Source organism: Dasypus novemcinctus, chromosome 15, assembly GCF_030445035.2.
Source record: "Dasypus novemcinctus isolate mDasNov1 chromosome 15, mDasNov1.1.hap2, whole genome shotgun sequence".
Taxonomy (NCBI): domain Eukaryota; kingdom Metazoa; phylum Chordata; class Mammalia; order Cingulata; family Dasypodidae; genus Dasypus; species Dasypus novemcinctus.
This window is the reverse complement of record NC_080687.1, coordinates 93,128,903-93,155,156: the sequence shown is the minus strand read 5'-3', so window position 1 is coordinate 93,155,156 and position 26,254 is coordinate 93,128,903. Positions and strand designations below refer to the sequence as shown.

Sequence of the window (26,254 nt, the reverse complement as noted above, 5' to 3'; positions counted from 1 at the left end):
TTTCATTAAAGCAGCCATAAAGTTACACTTTAAGGTATTTAAGAAGGAACTAAGGTTATTTATGTTCTTTTTTCCTCCAATGTGCTGGTGTATTGGCTATCTCCTGCAGTAACCTAGAAAAAAAAGAGAATGTGTATCCTGACTACTTACTGGTACACTGAATTCTTCAACAGCCTTTCCCCACAAATCATTGTTATTTTGTCCAGGTACACACTGAATATCCTCGAAGAAATTGGCGGAGGACAGAAGGTCAATGATGACATCATTGTCAATTGGGTGAATACAACACTGAAGGAAGCAGAGAAAAGTTCCTCCATCTCAAGTTTCAAGGTAAAACTCTCAGTCTTCTACTAAAGACCTCTCGCCTCTAGGTTTATCTTTGATTGTTTTCACTATAGTCTGCAGCGACCTTCGGTGTTGGGTATGTGCTCCTCCCATTTTGATTTTGCTGGAATGACCCATCATCATTTTGATGTTCCTGGGCTGTTTCACACATGCCTTGTCTTTCACTTTCTTTCATAATAATTAGTAATAAAAAAGCCATCGTTTATACATCATTTTAAGCATTGTTCTTTCAGAGAAACATGAAATATGGTATTTTAAAAATGTGTACAGGTCCATCATTCAGTTTTTAACATTATAATGGTGAAATATTTAGTGCTTTCCCATGTGGTCTTTTTTGAGGGACATAAAAATCAACATTGGTGTAATTGTATCCAAATCCCATTTTTATTAATAGCAGCATAATGTTTTATGACATTTTTAAATCTGTGCTTCACGTGTGAGCGGTATTCTTCCTCAAGGGACCTGGGCCCTTAATCCGTATTATAATGCTTGTGTTGTCTTAACCACGTGCTTCTAGCTTTGAAAGGTCAAGGTCTGGGTGGGAAACGCCTTCAGAGATGTATGCACAGGGTCCATGACGCAATTCTTCATGAGGTCAATCCCCAGCTTCAAAGCCTAGAGCAAGTACACGTCCCTCCCCACCAGAAAGGGCAGAAGCTGTCTGGGCAGGAGGTTCCTCCTCCCCAGCCACAAACCTACCACACAGTGTGGTCCCCCTGCCCCAGAAAACTGAGCAGAGATGCGGCTGGAGGCTGGTGACAGAAGTAAGCAAGCTCTTCCCGGAAGTGATCTGAACAGGCGACGGCAACGAGCAGAGGGGCAGGGCGTCCGAGTGTCAGCTCCCGTGCCACCTTGTCTCACTGCGTCCTCATGGACGCCGTGAAGTAGGCTGGACTGTCGTCCTCATTTTAGAGGCTAGGCAACTCAAGCTCAGGTGACTTCCTGTGACGTCCACAGGGGTGAGCTTGTAGATCAGATGAATCTACAGACCAAGGAACCGTTACTCTGAAGGGACCAGTCCAGAGGCCCAGGGGTGCTTCTCTTTGTCAACAGCTGACACTCCAGCCTGTGACATTGTACTGTGGCCCCCGAGTGTTCTTCTGGGGATGGGATTTGGCAAGCTGCTCTGGGGGTCCCTCTTCAGTATGTCTGACCATTCTTTTGTTTGTTGTGATGCTCTTAAGTAATTTTTTCTTGACTTTCCACTAAGTCACTGAAAACTTAGACAAGTAAGAAAGGCCTCAGAGCATATCAGAGGAAAATGTCAAATTAGCTCTGGTTTCTTTTTAAGCACATGAAACCCTTTAAAAAAATGAATGCAACCCATTCTTGATGAACCGTTTTGGAAACAGTCCTGGTCCCCTCCTCATGTACTTGTGCCACCAGTTGCTGGTCAATTCCCCCAAACCTATCAACACCTTCACAAGGCCGGGGACAGAAAGTAGGAATGAAGGCAAAACTCCAATCTTTCCATTTTGCTTCCCTTATGCGCCTTCACCAAAAATTTCTGTGTTTGGTGGAAACCAAAGCTAATGCTGAAAATTAGATGATGAGTATTTTATTCGTTGTAATGTTGTGATAGTTCTTTTAATAACCAAGAGTAAATAAAAACAGACCCATTCTATTTGAAAAAATAAATTATTCTACCTATAGAGAAGACTGATGCTAGAGACTGTGCACCCGGCAAGGGTCTTGGGGCCTGTTTCTTGCTCAGAATGTGTTGTGATTTGAACCCTTAAAGTCTGAGCTGTTTGTACTTTCATGGTTATTGACCCGTGATGTGCAGTGTGGTTCATTACCTTGGTTCTTTGTATCCTAAACTTTGAGCTTAGATTATTTTAGACTGTGGTCTCCTGAGGCAGGAGAAAGGAGCGTTGTGGTATGAGCAGGTGGTGCAGACTTCTTTGTATTAAGACCTGCCCTGATTCCCTCGGCTGCGCCTTCACTGATAATATCTTCAAAAGGTTCTATTTACAAATAAATTCACACCCAGAGGAACAAGGACTGCCATTAAGAATGGGTATTCCTTGGAGTATACAGTTAGCCTCCTGTGGCTAGCTTCTTTTTCCAAACCTCCCTCCCCCCACTGCATGACTACATCACCAACAGGTAAATTAGGTATATTACATTTCATCTTCTATTTTCTCTCTAGTTGTGCTAACTTCCTTCCCCTTGCTATCTGAGAGCGACTCCTTGCCTTTGGCAGACAACGGGTTTTCTTTTATTCGTGAACTCCCCGGAAGTCACCAAGCCCCTCTCCAGAAACTAGAGTTGATTTGAAACACCTTCTGCCGTCCCGTGACATTTCTCATTCCAGGCCGTATATATTTCACATTGAAGAAAGAATCACCCACTTCCCTTAAGGTGAATGCCAGCAACTTTGCTACATACTGGGGGGGGGGGGGGGGGGGAAACCCTAAAACCTCTTTTTCTCTGTGCAGGACCCAAAGATCAGTACAAGCCTGCCTGTTCTGGATCTTATTGATGCCATTCAACCAGGTTCCATTAACTATGAGCTTCTGAAGACAGAAAGCCTGAATGATGATGAGAAACTCAACAACGCCAAGTACGTGAATAACCCTGAGCTCTGGGGAGGGAGGACCAAAGCTGCAACTGGGCAGCTGTCGTCTATTGCACGAGCCTTTGTGCAAAATTGTATATTCGTTATCAGTTATTTTTCTTGTCATAATTTATTATAGCCTCATCATTATTGTTTTAAACATGGTATAGTAGCAGTTTAATTTCCCAGTGTTAGAATGGGAGTAAAAAAACACAAAAACGCCTGCAAGAATATCCTTGCAATTGATCAGCAAGCCTATACTTTTCATAACACCAGTTTCCTAATCATAATCTATAGGAGACTTCCTAACTATAGTTTGGGCATAGCAGGCCCCAAATACAAAAACCCCAAATTCGTGAATATTCACGGATATAAAATGTCAGAGGGATGTCCAAGGCAAGCCTTGACCAACTGGGAAGCAGCTGCCATTTGCTTTACTATTTGGGTCACCTGTCCAATGACTCCTCTAGAGCAAGGGTTGGCCAGCTGCCATCTGTAAGCCAAATATGGCCCGTTGCCTATTTTATAAATAAAGTTTTATTGGAACACAGCCATGCCCACTTGTTTATATGCTCTCTGTGGCTGCTTCCCTGCTACAATGGCAGAGTTGAGTAGTTGCAACAAAACCTAAAATATGTACTACCTGGTCCTTTACGGAAAAAGTCTGAAGACCCTTGTTCTAGAGAGGCACCTTCCTCAAAGCAGGTCGAGGGTAACCACGTGCCCGGCAACCCTGCTTTCTAAGCCCAACAGTGCCCTTCCCGCTGTCCCCAATTGGGGAAAGCTGGAACCTGTGTTCCCGGTATGCTTATGTTTAGCACAGTCTATTGGAAAGAAGATAAATAATTAAACAGCAATTACAATAGAGTGTGATGAGTGCTAGGGAAGCGGGGGGCAGGGGGGGGTACAGAGAACTGTGGGAAATACAAGAGGGGGCCAGACCAGTCGTAAGTCCTCAGAAGGCTCCTCCCAGCACCTGACATCTTAGCTGAGCTCGAAAGGACAAGTAAGAACAAGGTAGTTCGGCCGAAGACATAGGAAGAAATTTCCAGGTTGAGAGAAGAGCATGCATGAATGTTGTAGAATTTGAGAGAGGTTCAATTATTTGCATATAGAGAGGCCAGGACTCAGGAATGATTTTGAGAAGGAAAAATGGTTTATTGACCTTGATGGCCAGCCAGACTCGGGAGCTTTCTGTTTCAATCCCGAACAAGATTTTTGAGTCCCTTTTATACAGAGAGGAAAGGCCAAATGGTCCTTTTGTTTCAGTTCTCATTAGGCTTGAATTAGCATTTATCTTCCACATCCTAGGTAAGCTTTTAGCATGGACTTCATACATTCTAGATAAGCTTTTAGCACATTTGGTTTGCATTTCCCCTGAATATTTAAATTTTATAGACTTTGCATTGTTAAACTGTTTCCTGGGACTAGAGTCGTTGCCATAGTCACCAAGGGCAGGACTGCAGCCTCTCATCATCCCACACCCACAGGTCAGGACAGACAGCTTAGGTTAAGGTTATCTCCAAAGAGACAAAGAGCCTCCCACCCATGGCCCACATCATGAAGACTCCAAAATTTTAAAAAAATAATAACAAAAAGGCCTTGAGCCCAGATGTTCAAGGGGATGCAGTCAGGTGTCAGGGACTTGCCCAAGGCCCCGTGGTTCTTTGGGGGCGCAGCTGAGATTCAGAGCTGACTTCAGAGCCCCGATTCCCAAACACTCTCCTAGAAGGATAAGATACCAACTTATTTAGAGAAAGGCATAAAAGAAACTACTCAAAATTCTAAGAATGGTTTTATTACTGTGACAAGATTGTGGGCAATTAAAAAAAAAACCAACTCTCTTTTCTAATGTTTAACCATTTTCCCTGAACATTTGGTAATGGGAAAATAAATTGGATTGTAAAAGAATTAATAATTAATATAGAGAAAGCTATTGAGAAGTGGACAAGGAAAAAGAATGGCAACTACTCGTGCTCTTAATTTAATTTGACAAACAAACTAGGAGTTAAAGTCATTTCAGGTGAGCAGGAGATTGTTATATGGCCTTGGGTAGGGTAGGGTGGAGAATCTCTGGAGAAGCCACTGTAAGAGAGTACCAGAAAATACACACGGTGAATAAAAGAACTGTCAGGCAGCAGTGAGGGCTTATTTGAAAATAGATTACAACTAATTATAGAAGATTATGTAACTATGAATAGAGCAAAAATGTTCTGATGCAGCTAAAAGATAATTTTATGTGAGAAATGTATCATATAAAATTCTGGCTATTCTACTATGATAGCCACAGAAATAAAGACATGTTTATGTGGGCAAGGATCGGTTTAGAACAAGGAATAAAGGAATCGATGTGTCGGGTTGAGGTATCATAGATGCATGTTACCTTTTTTTCTTCCTTATAAAACTTTCTGGAGCGGCTGTGGTTCAAGCAGTTGAGTGCCTGCTTCCCACACGGGAGGTCCCAGGTTCGGTCCCTGGTGCCTCCTAAAAAAAATCCAACCCCCCAAAACCTATTTCTGGGGTGAAAATTCAGTTTGCACATTTTTCCCGGCACAAGTTCTTGTTCAAGTTCTTGGGCATTTATGCAGCAGAGCCCAAGAAAATACTCATGGTTGTGGGCATCCAACAGAAGTGTGGACTGGGGAGGGCTCTAGGGCAAAAACTAAATTTGATCATTGCCGTGAGGCTAGACAGAAGTCTGACGGAGCCGGGGGCTTTGCCCACAGAAGTGGGGACCCCACGTTCCTGACTGGAACTTCTAGCCGTAGCTCTGGTCCTGGGGTGGGGGGTCCCCTTCTGCTCCATGGCTCGGCTCTCCTCATTCTTCCTCTTTCCTCCCCTTTAGATACGCCATCTCGATGGCCCGGAAGATTGGAGCGAGAGTGTATGCCCTTCCAGAAGACCTGGTGGAAGTGAACCCCAAAATGGTCATGACGGTGTTCGCGTGTCTCATGGGGAAAGGAATGAAGAGGGTGTGAGCGGCGGCCTTGCTCGGCCCAGGACGCTCCCGGAAGCTCGGAAGCTCGTGCACCTGCTCAAGCCTCCCCCACACACACACATCCCCACCCACCCCCCCACCCCCCACCCCTTGAGTTTGCTCTCCAGCCTCCCAGCAGGGTGCCCTCTACGCGGCTCACCTCTGCCCGCCACCCTTGTCTCCAGGCCTTTGGGGTGCCTGACCAATCAGTCCCACTGTCCAGGGGTCCAAGAGTGGCATGCAAATGTCAGCCTCATCACCAGAGCCTGGGCTCAGAACTGGGCTCCCAGAGATTCTCTTTTTTTTTTCATGTCCCCAGCGAGTAAGACGCTCTCTGTCATTAGCCGTAGGCTGTGGGCTCAGACCAGAGCTGACCTCTTGAATTCTGTGCCACCCGCTCGCTTCTTCACTGTTGGCAGCACGTGAATCCAAGGAGGGTGTCATGGGGCAGCCTACCACCAGGGGGCAGCGTGGAGCTGTCATCAAGCCTCGCGGTGCGTTTAGCCCTGCATCTTAGACCTTGTTTGGGAGCCTGGCTACATAAATATCTGATGACATTTGGAAGCAGTTTTGCTGTGCTCTCGTTTTATCTCCGGTTTTAGTCTGTCTGATGGCTGCCGGGCCATAGGATCAGTGTTCACTTTTTCGGTACTCTAGAAGCCGTTTGCCTCCCCACCCCATCCCAAGGGGCAGTATGTGCCAATGAACACCCTTCCCCTCCACACCTGTCCAGGGTAGAACGAACACCCTCTGGATAAGACCCGGCAGAGTTACTTTACAAAGAGCTAATTTACTGGACATTTAAATAATTCCAGAACAGAACTAGAACAGTGAATGGGAACGGCCCCTTCAGATAAAGCAATTTCCATGAAATCAGCGGAAGGCTAAAAAGACACCCGGCTTTGTGAACCAACACCAGGGCCCGTCCCTGCGGTGTCGCCCTTAGGGAGGGGGTGTAATGGAACTTAGCCATTTTTCAAAGCAGTGAATGGAAATGCACCCCCCTGGATCCATCCTGGGCAGTGGGCCCGGGACGCCAACGTGTGGCTGAGCCGGGCCCGTGGCTGTCTTTCTGCTCCATGTGATTGCCAAATGGCTAGCCTTGTCTTAGTCTGACCTTCAGATGATTCTTCCCCATCTGCTTCCAAGAAAGAAAATGTTACTGCCTTTGTGGAAAAAAAAAATGAAGATGAACTAATGCTCGGGATCTCTCCAAATAAAATGCTCACAATATCTCGGACATCTCCAGGCGTTTCCTTTGAAAGGTTTCTTAAGAGTGAGGTATACCTCAGTCATTCATCGTAGGCCGTGGTGGGGGTATCTGACACCCCAGAAATCGTCAGTCCCTGCAAATCAGGGCTTTCCCTCCCTCAAGACAGCTGGTTAATCAGCCCACATCCCTGCTTCTGTGCCAGTCCTCCAGCTCCTCTCCTGGTCACCAGCCTGTTACCCATTTCTTTTCAGATCCTTCCAGAAATAGTCTATGTACATACTATGACACACACAGACAGCACTTTTTATATTCATATTAACATACCATACACATCATTCTGCATCTTACTTTTTTCCTTTAAGCCTCCATCTTTTTTTTTTAAGATTTATTTATTTATTTCTCCCCCCCCCCCCCCCCCCCAGTTGTCTGTTCTCTGGGTCTATTTGCTGCGTTGTCTTCTTTGTCCGTTTCTGTTATTGTCAGCGGCACGGGAATCTGTGTCTCTTTTTGTTGCGTCATCTTGTTGTGTCAGCTCTCCGTGTGTGCGGCACTGTTCCTGGGCAGGCTGCACTTTCTTTCGCGCTGGGTGTAAGCCTCCATCTTGGTACATGTAGAACAGCCCCAATCTTTTCAATGGGTACATAGAATTCGGTTATATGGGTGTGCCAAAATGTGTTTAACCAGTGGCCTCTAAATGGGTATGAAAATTCGTTCAATATTTTGTCACAGCAAATAAGGCCACAATGAATAATCCTTTACCTACTTCTTTTTGCACAGAATGTTCATTTTAATTCAACAAGTACTTATTTAAGTTTCTGCCCTAGCAAACGTATGGATCGTTGGGGAGTATAGCATGGATTCTCTTTGTTTTTTTTTTCTTTTTTGAGGTACCAGGGCTGGGGATTGAACAGGGACCTCATACTGGGAAGTTGGTACTCCAACACTGAGCTACGTGGGCTCCCCTGAGTTTTGTTTTTTTTTTTTCTTTGTTTTGCTTATGGTTTGTCTTTGTTTTTAGGAGGCATCAAAGATGAAACCTGGGACCTCCCATGTGGAAAGCCAGTGCTCAACTGCTTAAGCCACATCGGCCCCTGGATCCTCTTCTTAAATTATTTCAAATTAGTTTACAAAGAATTCCTAAGCTGAGACAGACACCCTAGCCTATGCATTGCAGTTTCTCCATCTTCTGGCTAAAGTAGCAGGTTAATCTAGCAGATGTCACACACTCCCACTCAAAATGAAATGAAAAGCAAACTGTGATCCGTGCTACAGGGAAGTGTGTAAATAAAGTATGAGGGCTCAGGGGAAAGTGGATTCTGAGTGAAGTGTGAGCAAAAGTTTCGTGGAAGAGCTAAGCTCCAACAAATGAGAATGGAGTAGGAACCGTGCTTTAGGTGCTTATCCCACACACAGAGTCAAGCACGTGTCTAGATTTTTAATACAAGCTCGGTAACTTAAAAAAAACAAAGATTCATATTAAATACAAGCAAAGGTTGTCTGACTGCGGGGGATGTTAAACAGAGAGAAGTCATTACAAGAAAAGCCATGGGCGAGCCGTACCTGCAGGGTTTCTGGAATAGAATGGATTCCTGTCTGGAAGTTAGGACGCGCGGGCCAGTCTGGTCAAACGTGCAGGACGAGACGGCCTCTTCACGTACTGGCCCGCGTGGCGAGTCTACCCCCGACCGCACGCACGCGCGCCCCTGGTCTCCCCGCGAGCACCGCTGCGCCTCGGTGCAGAGACGATGGACACTCCTGCCCGCCTTGGACCAGCCCACCTCAGGCTGGTGCTTAGAGCAGGAGCGACGTCTCCCTGTGCTTCCCGGCCTCCCGGGAGGAGGGTCCGCGAGCCCCCGCCCCTTGCTTCCGGTTCAGGGCCTGGCGTCACACGCAGCTCCGGAGTTTCCTCGACCTTTGTTCTTTGTCCAGCCCAGCCGTGCGTTAGGCTGGGAGTAAACGCCTGCAGTGAAAGGAACACCGTGCCGCCCGGCTGGTGCCAGGCTTCTGACCTGGGAAGAAGGGCAAGTGAGCAGCATTGCCTGACCCTCTTGTGACATCGAGTCCCTGTGACAGTTTCCTAACACAGTTCCAAGAATTAGACTCTTGGCTGCCAGAGACTGCTCTTCACTCAATGTCATTTCTCCCCTATTTCTGGAAGAGAGACTTTACCAAATGAATGGCTGGCTAAAGGAAGGAAGGAGCGAAGGGAAGATGGAGAGAGGGAAGGAAGGAAGGAGAGAGGGAAGGGAGGATGGAGAGAGGAAAGGAAGGAAGGAAGGCAGACTGGGAGGGAGGGAATTGTATAAACGTTTTCTTATGTCTAAAGTATCTATTTAACGATCCATCTTACATCAGACACAAAAACATACATAATCTAGTCAATAACTATCTCATCCTTAACTAGAGGGATGAGTCAGCCAAATGGCAGTGATTTTTATGTTATCTGGCATTTCAATAATGGGGAGTCCATTTAGACATGTAGTTTGATCGATAGGGAACTATCATTTATCAGTTTTGTAATAACTTTTAGGGAATTAGAATGCAAGCACTTTTCCCATTTTAAAACTACATGGAATCAAAGGTAACCATTCATGGTTGAGTAGGCATTTCTGGATTGGGTATACCATGGGCACACCTTTGTGAGCCCCAAATAGTCAAACTGCCTTGCTCAAGTGTGGTGCTCAAATCAGGGGTCTGCGGAGGCCGATAAGAAAAGCACAGCGTCAGCCCCTCCCCAGAGCTACTGAACCAGAGCCTACATTTTAATAAAAATCAAAATCTGCAGAGTAGAGGTTGGCAAGAATAGAGGTCTCATTAAATGATCTACAGTCGATGGAAGGCTAGATCAACCACTTTTAAATTAAATTGCACCTTCCCAATGGCATGGGACATGGGAGGTTAAAATCGCTGTCCACTAACATTTTCCCCTAACCAGCATCCACTTGAGGTCGCCAGAGTCACTCTTCCCCACCTTTGGGTGCAACTCCCACCACCCTGCCCCTCTCTGCCCTGTGGCTCCCAGGCTCAGACATCTGTCCAAAGGGCTGCTTGTCCCTGCTCCTGCTGGGCACTGAAGGTGTCTCTGGCACAGCCTTCCTTCCCTGGCTGCCCAGGCTGGAGTGCATCCCGCCTGGTCCGTGCCACACGGGAGGCTTCCTCCTGCCCCTGCCCCACTGCACCAAACCTGCTTTCCTCCCGCCATCTTGGAGCAATCGCTCCATAACTTCCAAATGGCAACCAGACACCTTCGTAAAACAAACTGTCCCAAGGAGAGGGAGTCATGGTACCTCCCGTGCCTGCTCCTTTCTCCCCCAAGCATGCCCTTCGCTGTGACTTTCTGAGATAATATCGTTGCTGTTGCTGCCAATGCTCTAATGGCCAAGAAAGAAAAAGAAGGTATCCTCCAAGTTAGAGGGACTGCGACACACCAAGTCCTGAGGACGGAAGAAGCTTGATACCTTTGAGGAACTAAAAGAATGGCTGATGGGCAGAGAAAGCTGCCATATCATGAGAAACAGATGGATGGGTGAAGGGCTTAGCACTGTTCTCAGACTTTGGGGTCGTTCCTCAAGGATCACCAGGGAGGCTTGTGAAAATACCCGCCTGGACATTCAGCTGTATAGGGCTGGTGAGCCCAGGAATCTGCATTTCCCACCAATACCCTAGAAGATGCTGCAGACCACACTTGGAGAAGCACCGGTCCAGACCAGTCATTCACCCCTTTGGCTTCATATCGCAAACATCTCAGGACCTTTAAGAAAACGTTAAGGCCTTTCCTCTCCATCCCACCCACCCCCAAGATTCTCCTCTAACTGAGCCGATGTGCAGCCAGGACAGCCAGGGTTTTCCATCTTGAGTGAGGGCATTTCAGGACCACCTTAGTGTCACGACTTCAAAGGACAGAGCTGGGTGGGGCATCCTAACAGACATCCTGGGGCCCTGGTGGGTGGGGGCCAATAAAAGGAAGTGGGGGTCCAGGAGGGGGGAATGAAGGGATGGGTATGTTCCAGAGATTACTTTTGTGTTTTTCCCAATTTAACCATCCAGTCAACATGTATCTGCTTATTGCGGGCTGGGTGCTCGATAACCTTTCTGAAGACACAGCGCTCCTTGGGCTCAGCCCTCTCTAACCAAAGCAAGGGAACCAGAGCCTGGGACAGAGTTTTCTGCTTTCAAGCCGCAAATCTCAACCCCGCTTCAATGGCTTCTGAAATGGCATAATCTTTAGAAAAAAAAACGGGAGGCCAGACACTCCAAGCCTTTGTGCAAATTATAAAACTGCTTCATTTTCCATGAATAAACATAAGAGAAAATGTGTGAAGGGAAAAACCGTTTATCAATTACGTGGCTTCAATACCTCCCAAGATTATGCAGCTTTAATGGCTGAATGATTTTGAAAGGAAAACTTGTAAATGGAGCTGCGCCTGAACTCATAATAAAAAGCCATTAAATTAATTGACTCTCTTCCACGCTTACCTAACAATAAGCCTGAGCTGCAGCACCAAGCCCAGGCTTGCCCAGACCACCTGCAGTTTGCCCTTTTGCTCAGGCGGCTCAGATTTGAGACAAAGGCAAAGCAGACCACTTGTCACGGGGGAAGGTTTTCTTCACAGGAACAGTCTTAACAAAGGCAGAGGATTAAGGCCCTTGAAGAGATACTTACCATATTAGCTTTGCCAGCTAATGTTCCTAACTGGCAGGAGAACAGATGGACAAATTAGCCCAGTCCCGGGGCCGTGATTCCATCAGATAGCTTCACTAGGACTAGATTACCTCCTGGGCGGTGACTCATCCTCTAACTCAATGGGGAGCAACAGAGAACTAGGACCCCACTGTTCCCAAGGTCAAGATGTTCCAGATAACACTCCAGACAGCCTCAGTGGAGAGAGGAGGCTGCCCGGCCCGCGCCACCTACCGTATCAGTTTAGCCTGGCTGAGACTTCCGAAGCACCTATTTTGTGTTAGTTTTTTTCCCACTCAATCGTCACTCCAGCCCAGGAAGGTAGGGGAATATTTACTTAATTTTTGAGAAAAGGAAATCTGACTTCAGAGAGGCAAAGACATTTGCCTAAGGTTGCACAACCAGGAGGGGGTCCATCTGGTCAACCTCTGGGTTCTTTTCATTCCCTGCAAGAAGAGCCGAGACCAATGGAGAGGCAACTCAAGGAGAGCCAGAGGGAGGAACCAACTTGTCTCCTTTTCTCCCTCCCTCCTTTCCTTCCTTCCTTCCTTCCTTCCTTCCTTCCTTCCTTCCTTCCTTCCTCCCTCCCTTCCTTCCTTCCTTCTTTCCTTCCTCTCTCTTCCTTCCTTGCTTCCTTCCTCTCTTCCTCCTCCCTCCCTCTCTCCATCCTTTCTTTCCCTCCCTCCCTCCCTTCCCAACATCTCTCTCTGTGACTTTCTTTCTGCCTTTCTCTCCTCTTTCTCTCTTTCCTTCTTTCTCCTTTCCTTGCTCTCCCTCTTCCTCCCTCTCTCTTTCTTCCCCTACAACACAACTTTTACGTATCAAGTTTGAGGAATTTTCTCCACATATAATTAAACTATGTCCACAACCAAAATATACGCTATTTCCACTACCCCAAAAAACCCCGTGTGCCTCTGTGTAGTTGCTTGCCTCTCCTATTCCACAGCCCGTGACAACTACCAATGAATTTTCTGGCCCTGCAGTTTTGTCTCATAAGGCTCATATAGGTGGTATCACACGTTATAAATCCTTTAGCGTCTAGCTAGTTTTGTTTGGCGTCATGCTTTTAAGGTTCATCCATCCCATTTCATGTATCAGTAGTTTGTTCGTTTTTGTTGGTGAGTAGTACTTCATTTGTGTGGATGTACTGCAATTAGGTTATCCACTTCCCAGTTAAAGGACCTTGAGACTGTGTCAAGATTTTTGCTATTATAAATGAAGCTCTTCACTTCATTTGGGCAAATACTTAATAGGATTTCTAGAAAATATAGTAAATATGTGTTTAGCTTTATAAAAAATTGTCAAACTGTTTCTCAAAGTGGCTGTGCCATTTTGTATCCCCAGGAGCACTGTACGAGAGTTCAAGTTGCTTTACATCCTCACTTTTATTCCAATTGTCAGCCTTTTCCATTTTAGCTGTTTCAGGGGATATATAGGGGAATATAATTGTGGTTTTAATTTGCATTTCCCTAATAACTAATGATGTTGAGCATGTGCTTACTGGTCATTTGTATATTCTTCTGCCCATTTTAAAAAAGATTTATTTTATTTATTTCTCCCCATCTCCTCACTGTTTGCATTTGCTGTGTCTGTTCGTCTTCCTTGTTTCTTTAGGAGACACTGGGAACTGAACCCAGAACCACCGATATGGGAGGGAGGTACTTAATCGCTTGAGCCACCTCCACTCCCTGCTTTGCTGTGTCTCTCATTATGTTTTCCTCATGTCTCTTGTTGCATCAGCTTGCCATGCCTGCCCATTGCACCAGTTAGCTGTCTTCTTTTAGGAGGCACTGGGAAGCGAACCCAGGACCTCCCATGTGATAAACAAAAACCCAATCACTTGAGCTTTCCTTCAGCCGATTTTTAAAGTTGGGTTATGTTCTCTTCCTATTATTTTTAAATTCTTCTATTAACTATAGTCCATGGTTTTCATTAGAGTTTGCTGTTTGTGTTGTACAGCCCTATGGCTTTTCAAAATATTTATTCTAGCAATATGCATACCTACCACCTAAAATTTCTCCTTTTAACTGCATTCAGAGATATAATTCAATTGCATTAATTACTTTCACAATGTTGTGCTACCATCACCACCATACATTACCAAACCTTTATTGTCCAAACAGAAACTCTGCACCAATTAAGAATTAACTCCCCATTCTCTACCCCCACCAGGAACTCTGGTAACCTATAATTTAGTTCCAGACTCTGAATTTTTTTTTAACAAATCAATTTTATTGATACATATTAATAAGGCACACAATGCATCCAAAGTGTACAATCAATGGTATTTGTAGTTGTGCATTCATCCCCTCAATCATCATTAGAGCATTTTCATTATTTCAATAATAATAATAATAGTCCAGTGGTTCATGCCGCCTGGGTCAGGGCAGACCCTGTAAGGACCCCCAAACTCTGTCCCCATGGGGCTGTGTTTTCCTTGCCCCGGGGGGCCTGAGCCTCCTTCGCTGGACCTGGAAGAGAAAGAGCAAAACTTGCAGAAGCTGCAGAGGTAAAACAGAGGAAGGTTGCTTCTCAGCGTATTTTGGATGTTCAATCTGTGAAAGAAAAGAGAAAGATAAAAGAAAGATTAGAAAACAATCACTACATTAGAACCCCACCAGAACGTGGACTTAGAAAGATAGTTTCATAAAACATAACATGAGTAGAAGGGTCTACTGCCAATAACTTTAATATCTGCAATCATGTGGACCTTCTCAATTTAATTTCTTCTCTTTGAATAAAAGAAGACTCAGACTATAACTTAAATACAGTACTACATCTATGTAGAAAATATTGCAAATGCTTTGATTTTCAAACTCAGTAAATGACCAGTCTTCTCATTAAATAATTATTTTCCTGCATTTGCTCTTCTGCAGGCAGTGAGTATGTGCCATTTTTAGCAGTTAAAGCAATGACCTAAATGTCAAATATATACACATCTGCAAGCAAAACCTATGCATGCATCTGTAATACTAAAATTTTCAACTATATCTTCTCTCCCTTATACAATTATCTAGCTATATACAGTTGTGCTGTTTAGCCATATACCTGTATTTATTTCATTATATTTGAAGGCTTTTGCTTAAATTTATGGATTTAGTGCCTTTAAAACTGATCACCAGGGAAAATCTTGAAATATCATTTAAAAGGTTTTTGTGAAGGAACAGTTAATTTTTTTTCTTATGTCCCCCCTCCTTGTGGCTTTTTTGCGTGCTGTCTGCTCTCTGTGTCCGTTCACTGTGCGTTCTTCTGTGTTTTTGTTTTTTTGCTTGTCTCCCTTTTTCGTTGTTGTTGTCGTCGCATCACCTTGCTGAGTCGTCTCTCTGTGGTGTCTGCAGGCCGGGCAGCTCTCTGCAGCTTGCGGGCGAGCCTGCCTTCACATGGAGGCTCTGGGACACGAACCCAGGGCCTCCCCTATGGTAGACGGGAGCCCAACTGATTGGGCCACAGCCGCTTCCCTGTAAATTTTTATAACTTGCCAAGTAGTGAATATTTGTTAACAAATGGGGAATTTTTCTAATTTTTATGCTGTAACTTATAAAATTAACATATTGTGTTTTACATCTAATAATAATAAACACAAAAGGAAAAAAAACAAGAAAATTCTTCACCCCTCCATCTCTTTGTGCTTCCCCTACTGTACATGGCTGCTATTTCTGGCCATTCTTATACAATTATTTATTTATTAAGCAATTTAATTGAGATATATTCATATGCCATACAATCTATCCAAAGTGTATAATCCATGGCTTTTTATTATAAACACTATGTTGTATATTCATCACCACAAAAAATTTTAGAAGAATTTCATTACTCCAAAAAGAAAACTCCACACCCCTTAGCATTCCTTCCTCATACCCACATAACCACTAATCTAACTTCATCGTCATAAATTGATTTATATTTACATTTTATATAAATGGAATCATACAATATGTAGTATTTTGTGTCTGACATCTTTCACTTAGCATAATGTGTTTTTTGGTCTGATATTAACTTCTTGTAGTATTAATATAAAATAGTTCAGTTTCAAAGAAAACCAATCATGTATATTCAGTTTTACCCATATTCATATTTCAGATGTAATTTTACTATACTATACAGTTTTGTGTTACATTTTTTAGCTTTCCTTTCAATAATACACATGACCTTAGACTTTCCCTTTAAATCCTTTCATACTCACATAATAGTACTGCTAGTTGCAAACACTATGTTGGACTTCTTCACCCTTCACCTTTAATCATTTCCAAAGGTCAACACACATCCTTTTTACCAATTTTGCACAAGTTAACCCTCAACTTTCCATTCTCTAACTTCATTCTATTTTCTGGTAACCCCTATTCAAGTATTAACTCCATGAGATCACATAATGTATTTAGTTCATAGTCGCACAACCATACATTATTTGTCCTTTTGTGTCTGGCTTGCTGCACTCAGCATAATGTCCTCCAGGTTCATCCATGTTGTCGTATGCTTCACTGCTTCATTTCTTCTTACAGCGGCATGATATTCCATAGTGTATATACACCACAATTTGTTTATCCATTCATCGGCTGGTGGACACCTGGGTTGTCTCCAACTTTTGGCAATTGTGAATAATGCCGCTATGAACATCAGTGTGCAGATTTTCAGTGCTCTCAGTTCTTCTGATATATAGCTAGTAGTGGTTTTCCCAGGGGACATGGCTAATCTATATTCCACTTCCTTAGAAACTGTCCTACAGTCCTCCACAGTGGCTGTACCATTCTACATTCCTTTCATCAATGAATAAGTGTTCCTATCTCTTTATATCCTCTCCAACACTTGTAGTTCTTTGTCTTTTTAGTAGTGGCCATTCTAATAAGTGTGAAATGATATCTCGTTGTTTTGATTTGCATTTCCCTCATCACTAGTGATGTTAAACATTTTTTCATGTGTTGTTGTTGTTGTTTTTCACCGTTTGTATTTCTTCTTTGAACAAATGTCTATTTAAGTCTTTAGCCCATTTTTAAATTGGGTCATTTGTATTTATGTTGTTGAGTTGTGGCATCTCCCTATATATCATGGTTATCAAACTCTTACAGGATATGTGATTTCAAATATTTTCTCCCATTGAGTCAACTGCATTTCACCCTTTTGACAAAGTCCTATGAGGTGCAAAAGTGTTTAATTTTGAGGTGGTCCCATTTATCTATGTTTTCATTTGTTGCACATGCTTTGGGTATAAGGTCCAAGAAACCACCACCTACCACAAGGTCTTGAAGATGTTTCCCTATATTTTCTTCTAGTAGTTTTATGATCCTGGCTTTTATATTTAGGTCTTTGATCCATTGTGAGTTGATTCTTGTATTGGAAGTAAGATAGGGGTTCTCATTCATTCTTTTGGTTATAGATATCCAGTTGTCCCATCACCATTTGTTGAAGAGATTGTTTTGTCCCATTAACGTTAACTTGGTAGGTTTGTCTAAAAGCAGTTGACTCTATAGGTGAGGGTTTATTTCTGGATTCTCAATTCTGTTCCACTGATGGATGTGTCTATTTTTATGCCAGTACCATGCTATTTTGACCACTGTAGCTTTGTAATATATTTCAAGGCCAGGCAGTGAAATTCCTCCCATGTCATTCTTATTTTTTAGAATGCTTTTGGCTATTTGGGGCACTTTCCTTTCCAAATGAATTTGTTAATTTTGCCTTTTTTAATTCTGTAAAGTAAGCTGTTGGGATTTTGATTGGTATTGCATTGAATCTACAAATCATTTTGGGTTAGATTGACATCTTCACAATATTTATTCTTCCAGTCCATGAACATGAAATGTCTTTCCATTTGTTTGGGTCTTTTAAAATTTCTTTTAGCGTTGTTTTGTAGTTTTCTGCAAATAGGTCCTATACTTTGGTTAAACTAATTCCTAGGTATTTGACTCTTTTTGTTGCTATTGTAAATGGAATTTGCCCCCTGATTTCCTCCTCAGATTGTTCAGTATTAGTGTACAAAAACATTACTGATTTTTGTGTGTTGATCTTGTATCCTGTCACTTGGTCGAACTCATTTATTAGCTCAAGTATGTTTGTCACAGACCGCATTAGTCAGCCAAAGGGGTGCTGATGCAAAATACCGGAAATCTGTTGGCTTTTCTAAAGGGTGTTTATTTGGGGTAGAAGCTTATATTACCAGGACATTGAGCATAAGTTACTTCCCTCACTAAACTATGTTGCTATGTGTTGGAGTAAGATGGCTGCCGACACCTGCCATTGTTCAGGCTTCCTGGGTTCCTCTCTTCCCAGGTCTCATTTCTTTTCAGGCTCAGCTGCTCTGCTCTCTCCATAAGGCCAGCTGTAGACTATCAGGCGAATGATTTGTCTCTCTTCCCTGGGCCTCTGCCATGTTAATGGAGACTTCTCTCCCCTTCATATATCTGCTTCTCTGTGTGTTTACTTTCTGGGCTCCAGGAACAAAACTCCAACCTCCCTTCTCTGTGGTGCATTTTCTCTGTCAACATCCTACTGACATGGCCCTATCGAAGCCTTGATCATTATTTAATCAAAGTAAAAGTGAAACCTCTGAATGCAATATCAATTTTTGGAATTCATAAATAATATCAAACTGCTATATAGACATTTCAGAATTTTATAAATATAGGATCATGTCCTCCACAAATACTGAGAGTTTTACTTCTTCTTTTCCTATCTGGATTTCTTTTATTTATTTATTTTGGTCTAATTGCTCTAGTTAGAGCTTCTAGCACAATGGTGAATAACAATGGCAACAGTGAGCATCTTTGTCTTGTTCCCAATCTTAGAGGGAAAGCTTTCAAACTTTCCCCATTGAGTACAATGTTGGGTGTGGGTTTTTTATATATGCTTTTTATCATATTGAGGAATTTTCCTTCTACTCCTTCTATTCTATATTTCTAAGTGTTTTTATCAAGAAAGGTTGCTGGATTTTGTCAACTGCCTTTTCTGGATTGATCAAGATGATCACATGGCCTTTTTCCTTAAATTTGTTAAAGTGGTATATTATGTTAATTCATTTTCATATGTTGCATACCAGGAATAAATCCCACTTGGTCATGATGCTTAAGTCTTTTATATGCTGTTGGATTCAATTTGCAAGTATTTTGTTGAGAATTTTTGCATCTATGTTCATAAGAGAGAATGGTCTGTAATTTTCTTTTTTGTAGTGTCTTTATCTGGCTTTGTTATTAGAGTGATGTTGGCTTCATAAAATATGCCAGGTAATTTTCCTTCCTCATCAATTTTTGGGAAGAGTTTAAACTGGATTGGTGTTAAGCCTTCTTGAAATCTTGGTAGAATTCACCAGTGAAGCCCTCTGATCCTGCACTTTTCTTTGTTGGGAGATTTTTGATGATTGATTCAATCTCTTTAAATGTGATTTGTTTGTTCTAGAAATTTTTCCAGTTCATCTTGGTTGGCTAGTTTGTTGGCATGTAGTTTCTAATAATATCCCCTTATGGTCCTTTTTATTTCTGTCAGGTCAGTCATAACATTACATCTTGCATTTCTGATTGTATTTATTTGCATCTTCCCTCTTTTTTTCTTTGTTAGTCTAGTTTGTTAGATCAATTTTATTGATCTTCTCAAAGAACCAGATTTTTGTTGATTTTCTCTCTTTTTTTGTTTTGTTCTCAATTTCATTTATTTCTGCTTTAATCTTTATTATTTCTTTCCTGCTGCTTTGGGAGTGCTTTGCTCTTCTTTTTCTAGTTTCTCTAGCTGTTCAGTTGATTTTTGATTTTAGGTCTTTCTTCCTTTTTTAATATAGGTGTTTAAGGCTATAAATTTCCCTCTCAAGACTGCCTTCACTGTATCATATAAGTTTTGATAAGTTGTATTCTCATTTTCACTCATCTCAATGTATTTGCTAATTTCACTTACAATTTGTTCTTTGACCCATTGATTATTTAGGAGTGTGTTGTTCTGCTTCTACACATTTGCAAATTTACTTCTTTCTTGTCTATTATTGATTTCCAGTTTCATTCCATTATGATCTGAGAAGGTGCTTTGTTTAACTTCATTATTTTCATATTTATTGAGACTTGCCTTGTGACCTAACATGTAGTTTATCCTAGGAAGATCCATGAGCACTTGAGAAGAATGCATAACTTCCTGAGTTTGGATGCAGTGTTCTGTATATGTCCGTTAGGTCTAACTCATTTATCATTTTATTCAAGTTCTCTGTTTCCTTGTTGATCTTCTGCTAGTTGTTCTATCTAGTGATATGAGTGGGGTGTTGAAGTCTCCAACAATTATTGTAAAGATGTCTACTTCTCCCATCAGTTGTGCCTGGGTTTGTCTCATGTATTTTGGGGTACCCTGGTAGGTGTATATAGAAATTTATGACTTGAATGTTACTTCTTCCAGGTGGATTGTCCCTTTTATTAATATATAATGGCTTTCTGTATGTCTTATAACATTTTTGCATTTAAATTCTCTTTTGTCCAATATTGGTATAGCTATTTCTGCTCTTTTTTTGGTTATTGTTTACATGAAGTATCTTTTTTCCAACCTTCCACTTTCAGCCAGTTTGTATCTCTGGGTCTAAGCTGAGTCTCTTGTAAGCAACATATGAATGGCTTGTTTTTTTATCCATTCCATCAGCCTATATCTTTTGATTGGGGAGTTTAATCCATTCACATTCGGTGATATTACTGTAAATGCATTATTTACTTCCACCATTTTATTCTTTGGTTTTCATATGTCACATTTTATTTTCTGTCTTTTCCTCTCTTGGTTATCCTTTTTGTTATTCTTTCTTCTATAGTCTCCTCCAAGCATCTCTCTCTCCTATCCTTTTCTTTCAGGCTCAAAAGCTTCCTTTAATATTTCCTGCAAAGGTAGAATTATTTTTTATAAGCTCTCTTAGTTTCTGTTTGTTTGTGAATCATTTTATCTCACCTTCATACTTGAAGGACAGTTTTGCTGGATAAAGAATTCTTGGCTGGCAGGTTTTCTCTTTCAGTATCCTAATTGTATCATACCACTGTCTTCTTGCTTCCATGGTTTCTGATGAGAATTCCACACTAAGTCTTAACGGGCATCCTATATGTGAGATGGCTTGCTTCTCCCTTGCTGATCTCAGAATTTTCTCTTTGTCTTTGAAGTTTGACATTCTGAGTAGTATAGGTCTTTGAGTAGGTCTATTTGGATTTATTCTGATTGGGGTATGCTGCACTTCTTGGGCATGTAAGTGGATTTCTTTTGTGAGAGTTGGGAAATTTTCAGCTATTATTTCTTCAAAAACTCTTTCTGCCCCTTTTCCCTTCTCTTCTCCTTCTGGAACTCTCATGACACATATTTTGTTGCATTTCATGTTATCATTCAACTCCCTGAACCCTGGCTCCATTTTTCCATTCTTTTCTCTCTCTTGTTCTTTTCTCACTTCAATTGCAGCTATTCTGTCCTTGGTATCACTTATTCTTTCTTCTGTCATTTCAAGTCTGCTGTTGTATGCCTCTAACATGTTTTTTTTTTCAGAGTAAACAACAATGTCATTTATTTAAAATGTTTACTTCAAGAAATATATATATATATAAGACAATTACAGCACTAAACCAGGCACCTTTGACCAAGCTGCAACCTCTTCTTGGATTCTCCTTCACTCTATACCTCTTCAAATTCTCCTTCCTGAGCAGACATGGGGGACAGGGAGTCTAATGTGTTTTTGTTTTGTTTTGTTTTGTTTTAAAGATTTATTTTTATTTATTTAATTCTCCTCCCCTCCCCCATTGTCTGTTTTCTGTATCTTTTTGCTGCGTCTTGTTTCTTTGTCCGCTTCTGTTGTCGTCAGCGGCACGGGAAGTGTGGGCGGCGCCATTCCTGGGCAGGCTGCTCCCTCCTTCACGCTGGGCGGCTCTCCTCATGGGTGCACTCCTTGCGCGTGGGGCTCCCCTACGCGGGGACACCCCTGTGCGGCAGGGCACTCCTTGCGCGCATCAGCACTGCGCATGGGCCAGCTCCACACGGGTCAAGGAGGCCCACACGGGTCAAGGAGGCCCGGGGCTTGAACCGCGGACCTCCCATGTGGTAGATGGACGCCCTAACCACTGGGTCAAAGTCCGTTTCCCTCTAATGTGTTTTTTGTTTTTTTTTTTTAAAGATTTATTTTTATTTATTTAATTCCCCTCCCCTTCCCCGGTTGTCTGTTTTCTGTGTCTTTTTGCTGTGTCTTGTTTCTTTGTCCACTTCTGTCTAATGTGTTTTTGATCACACTTATTGTACCTTTCATTCCCATGTGCTCTCTTACTTTTCTATTCAGGTTCTCAAATTCTTCTTTGTGCTTGATCAATGTCTCCTTGATGTCCTTTATCTCTTTAGCCATATTGTCTTTCAACTCTTTAATTCAATTATGGAACTTTGCATGCATTTCATTGATTACTTGTCTCAAATCCTGCATCTCTTCTGGGCTTTGATATATTCCTTTTCTTGGGCCATTTCTTCCATTTTCTTAGTATGGCTCATAACTTTTTGCTGATGTCTATGCATCTGATTAGGATAGTGAATTTACTCAGATGCTCAATTTTTCTCTCTTTCGTAGGAATTTAGTGGTGGAAGCCTTTGTGTTACTGATGTTCTTTGATTCTTGGTTCAGCCTGTTCTGGGTCTTTAGGATTGTCCCCATTAGTTGCTCAAAACTGGGCCCTGGACCCACTAATGTGCTGCAGACCCACTTCCTAGGGTGCTGGGGCGGGAGGCTATAAAGGCTAGAAAAAACTTCTCTTACTTATTTACTTTTAATTACCTCACATGCACTTCCTGGATCTGCCAGCAGGGCTCTTTGACAACCCTCTGGGTTCAATGCCTCGTTGGAGTGTTTGCTGCAACACAGACCAGACCAATGAGATAGAGGTTCCTGCCTGGAGACTAAGAGCCTCATAGTTCAAACTTCCTCAGAGGCAGTTTGGAAAACTGACTCAACAACCAGTCCCAGTCAGCAGAGAGGGATACTGAGAGGGTCAGATCTCTTTAGTCCTGCATCTCTTTAGTCCTAAACCAGCTCCCAGCGCAAACAATGGTGCAGCCTCACCCACCCTGGAAGGGCTCCTGGGAAACAGCAGACCAAATCTGTGGGTCAAAAGCTGAGTCTGCCTTAGGCTGTGTCCTCTCTCTCCCCTTTCCTGGGAAGGTGGACCCTGAAGCCCCTTTGCCTGTAGGCACTGACCCCAAGGCCTGAGAAATCAAAAGTGTCTATAGTGAGGGAGAGGGTGCCAGCAGCAGCAGCAGTGGTTTTTAACTCACAGTTCGGCTGTCGCAATTCTTCTACTTTGTTCCTTTGTCTTCTGGACAGTGTCCAGGCTTCCTCTGGTGTACTAAACCCAAAAGATCTTTTCCAGCCTATTTCTGCCTGTCCTCTAGCTATTTTTCTGGCAGAGAAGAGAGTCCTGTGTCTTTCTAGTCTGCCATCTTCCTGGAACTCTCTGAATTTATTTATTCTAATTATTCCATATTGGTGAGATCATACAATAGTTGTCCTTTTGTGTTTGGCTTATTTCATTCAACATAATGTTTTCAAGGCTCATCCTTATTGTATGTATCAGAACTTCATTCCTTTTCACAGCTGAATAATATTCCATTGTATATAAATACCACATTTTGTCTATCCATTCTTCTGTCGATAGGTAGTTAGGTTGCTTCTACCTTTTGGCTATTGTGAATAATGCTGCTATGAACATCGTTGTGCAGGTATCTGTTAGAGTACCTACTTTCAATTCTTTGGGTATATACCTAGAAGTGGGATTGTTAGGTCATATGATAATTCTATACTTAACTCTTTGAGGGACTGACAAACTATTTACCACAGTGGCCACCCCAGTTTACATTCCCACAAACAATGAGCAAATGTTCCAATTTCTCCACATCCTCTCTAATCTTATTATTAATTTATAAATGTTCATTGTATTTTTTGATACAAAGCCTTTATCAAATATGTGTTTTGCAAATATTTTCTTTCATTTTCATTTTCTTAAGAATGCCTTTTGAAGTCCAATTTCTTCCATTTTTTCTTTTGTGTTTTATCCTTTTTGTGTCCTAACTAAAATATATGTGTCACAAAAGGTCACAAAAATTTTCTCGTATGGTTTCTTCTCAAAGTTGTATAGTTTTAGACATGGAACAGCGTGCATCATGAGTATTTATATCATTTCCCTTGCCCCCAAAGCCTCATGATGGCAATGCAGTATAAGGCCACATAGAAAACTGTACATGCAGTGGGTTGCATTACAGAAGAGGAGCACTGAGCTTGGGGGTTCCACTTCTTTTATATCAAGCTGTAAGTAAGGCTGCTCTTTGGCCCAGAGGGAGACTTTAGTTCATCACTCCAGCTGCTCACTACATACACAATACTGAGAAATGGTTTGGATAAAGCATGATCAGGGTCTTGCTTATTGGCATACCCAGAAAAATATGTAGGCGTGAAAGAGATATGTGAGGAATGTCTCCCAACAAAGATTTAGAAAATGCTTGTTGGTTTCTATGAAAATGACTGTTGAGATTTTGGCTGGGTTTGTATCAAATCTATAGATCAATTTGGGAAGAACTGGCATCCTAACAAAACTGAGTCTTCTGTCCATGATGATGGTATATCTCTACATTTACTTAACTTATGACAAAGTAAACTATTATAAAACAAGTGTTGGGAAATATGAAAAAGAACCATTTGTAAAAGTTAGAAAAGACTTATGTAGTTATTGAAATAATAAAAACCTCAATTGACTGCTTAATATAAATTAGACACAAAGAGAATTAGTGAGTTTGAAAATAGTGCTGGGAAATTCACCCAGAACACAGCATACAAAGATATCATTTTTTTTTTACATGTGAAAGTACAATTACAGAACATGGAAGATAGATCAAGTAACTCCAATGGGAACACATAAAAGGTATTAACATAGATACAATAGTTGAAGACGTAACAATGTTATTTTCCAAACTTTAAGAACTCTATAAATCTTCAGATCAAAAGTACATCATATGTACTGAGCAATATAATATAGAATGCTGTCATCCTAGAACCTGTCCTGTTATAGAAGGTGTCATACATAGCTCGCCTATAGAATGCGGTGGGAAAGCAGTCATCCGTGGCTGCCTGGGACAAGGGATTGCTGGCTGCAGGACATACAGTGCAGTGCCTGGACTGTAAAGAAACTTCCCTAGGGAAGAGGGGACATTCTTATCTATGCAACTGGGGGATTCCCAAGGTCACATGCATATACAAAACAAGACACGTGTGCAGAAAGAATGGAGCAGCCCCTAAGGGTTGGCCTGGAGCTATTCTACCTACCTGAATGGATAAGATATGAAGAAAAGCACTCCCACAGATCAATTGGCAAACACTGGGAAAAGTGTTTTCTTTTTCTCTTCCTTCTCCTCCTCCACCTCCTTCTTCTTTTTGTTAGCTCATTCAAGGAAAGTTCTGTCATTATACTAGTAGGACACAAGCTTAAAGAACAGATGCTTCAGAGTCTAAATTCCAGTGATAACACATTAAAATATCATATGTACAGGTTTCCACAAAAGATTACAAAATACACAAAGAATCAGGAAGTGATGGTCCAGTCAAAAGAGGATATTAAAGTATTAGAGGAAACGGACTTGGCCCAGTGGTTAGGGCATCCGTCTACCACATGGGAGGTCCGCGGTTCAAACCCCAGGCCTCCTTGACCCGTGAGGAGCTGGCCCATGTGCAGTGCTGATGCGCGCAAGGAGTGCCGTGCCACGCAGGGGTGTCCCCCGCGTAGGGGAGCCCCACGCGCAAGGAGTGCGCCCCGTAAGGAGAGCTGCCCAGCGTGAAAGAAAGTGCAGCCTGCCCAGGAATGGCGCCGCCCACACTTCCCGTGCCGCTGACGACAACAGAAGCGGACAAAGAAACAAGAGGCAGCAAATAGACACAGAAAACAGACAACCGGGGGAGGGGGGGGAATTAAAATAAATAAATAAATCTCTAATAAATAAATAAATAAATAAAGTATCAGAAGCCGTCAATGAGAAAGACCAGACCTGGGACATACCAGACAATTACTTAAAAAAAAAAATAGTGGCATGTGTGGGAGGGAGTTCTCCAGGACATGCATATAGGTATATAGTTATGTTCATATGTTCGTTGGGTTTTGACATAATGGGTAGAGTTTCACACAACAACTGAGGGAGTGCTGAGTTCCCATTCTGGGGAACTTAGTTGCACTCCCCAATGGAGCAGCAACAATATCCTAAGTGCAAGGACAAAGACCAGTGAAGAAGGATGGTCCAGTGATGGGCCCTTAATACTGATGTCTATGCTTATGAGCCTGTATGCTTGAAATTTCAATGAGGCCTAGAGCTGCATGGTGCTTAAGAGTTACCTCCTGAGAGTCTCCATGTTGCTCAAATGTGGCCACTCTCTAAGCCAAACTCAGCATGTAAATACATTACCTTCCCCTCAGAGTGGGACATGACTCCCAGGGATGACCCTCCCTGGTGCCAAGGGATTACTACCAAGCACCATCTGGT

The 26,254-nt window shown here is 42.4% G+C and overlaps 1 protein-coding gene and 1 long non-coding RNA gene across 10 annotated transcripts in view; one reads left to right on the top strand and one right to left on the bottom strand.

Annotated features, from left to right (window-relative positions):
• Positions 1-7,115, top strand: part of LCP1 (lymphocyte cytosolic protein 1) — an 88,198-nt gene extending 81,083 nt beyond the window's left edge. For all 9 annotated transcript variants that reach the window (XM_004475430.5, XM_004475429.4, XM_004475428.4 and 6 more), the window contains 3 exons: positions 207-330; positions 2,787-2,911; positions 5,751-7,115. In XM_004475430.5, the coding sequence (XP_004475487.1) occupies positions 207-330; positions 2,787-2,911; positions 5,751-5,883 (382 nt within the window). In that variant the 3' untranslated portion in view covers positions 5,884-7,115. The remainder of the gene's footprint in view (positions 1-206; positions 331-2,786; positions 2,912-5,750) is intronic.
• A 384-nt stretch (positions 7,116-7,499) lies between these two features.
• LOC131273447 (uncharacterized) lies at positions 7,500-8,960 on the bottom strand. The gene is made up of 2 exons (XR_009180668.2): positions 8,656-8,960; positions 7,500-7,785 (listed from the first exon to the last, which is right to left on the bottom strand). It is a non-coding gene; the product is annotated as an uncharacterized lncRNA (long non-coding RNA).
• Positions 8,961-26,254: the final 17,294 nt, after the last annotated feature.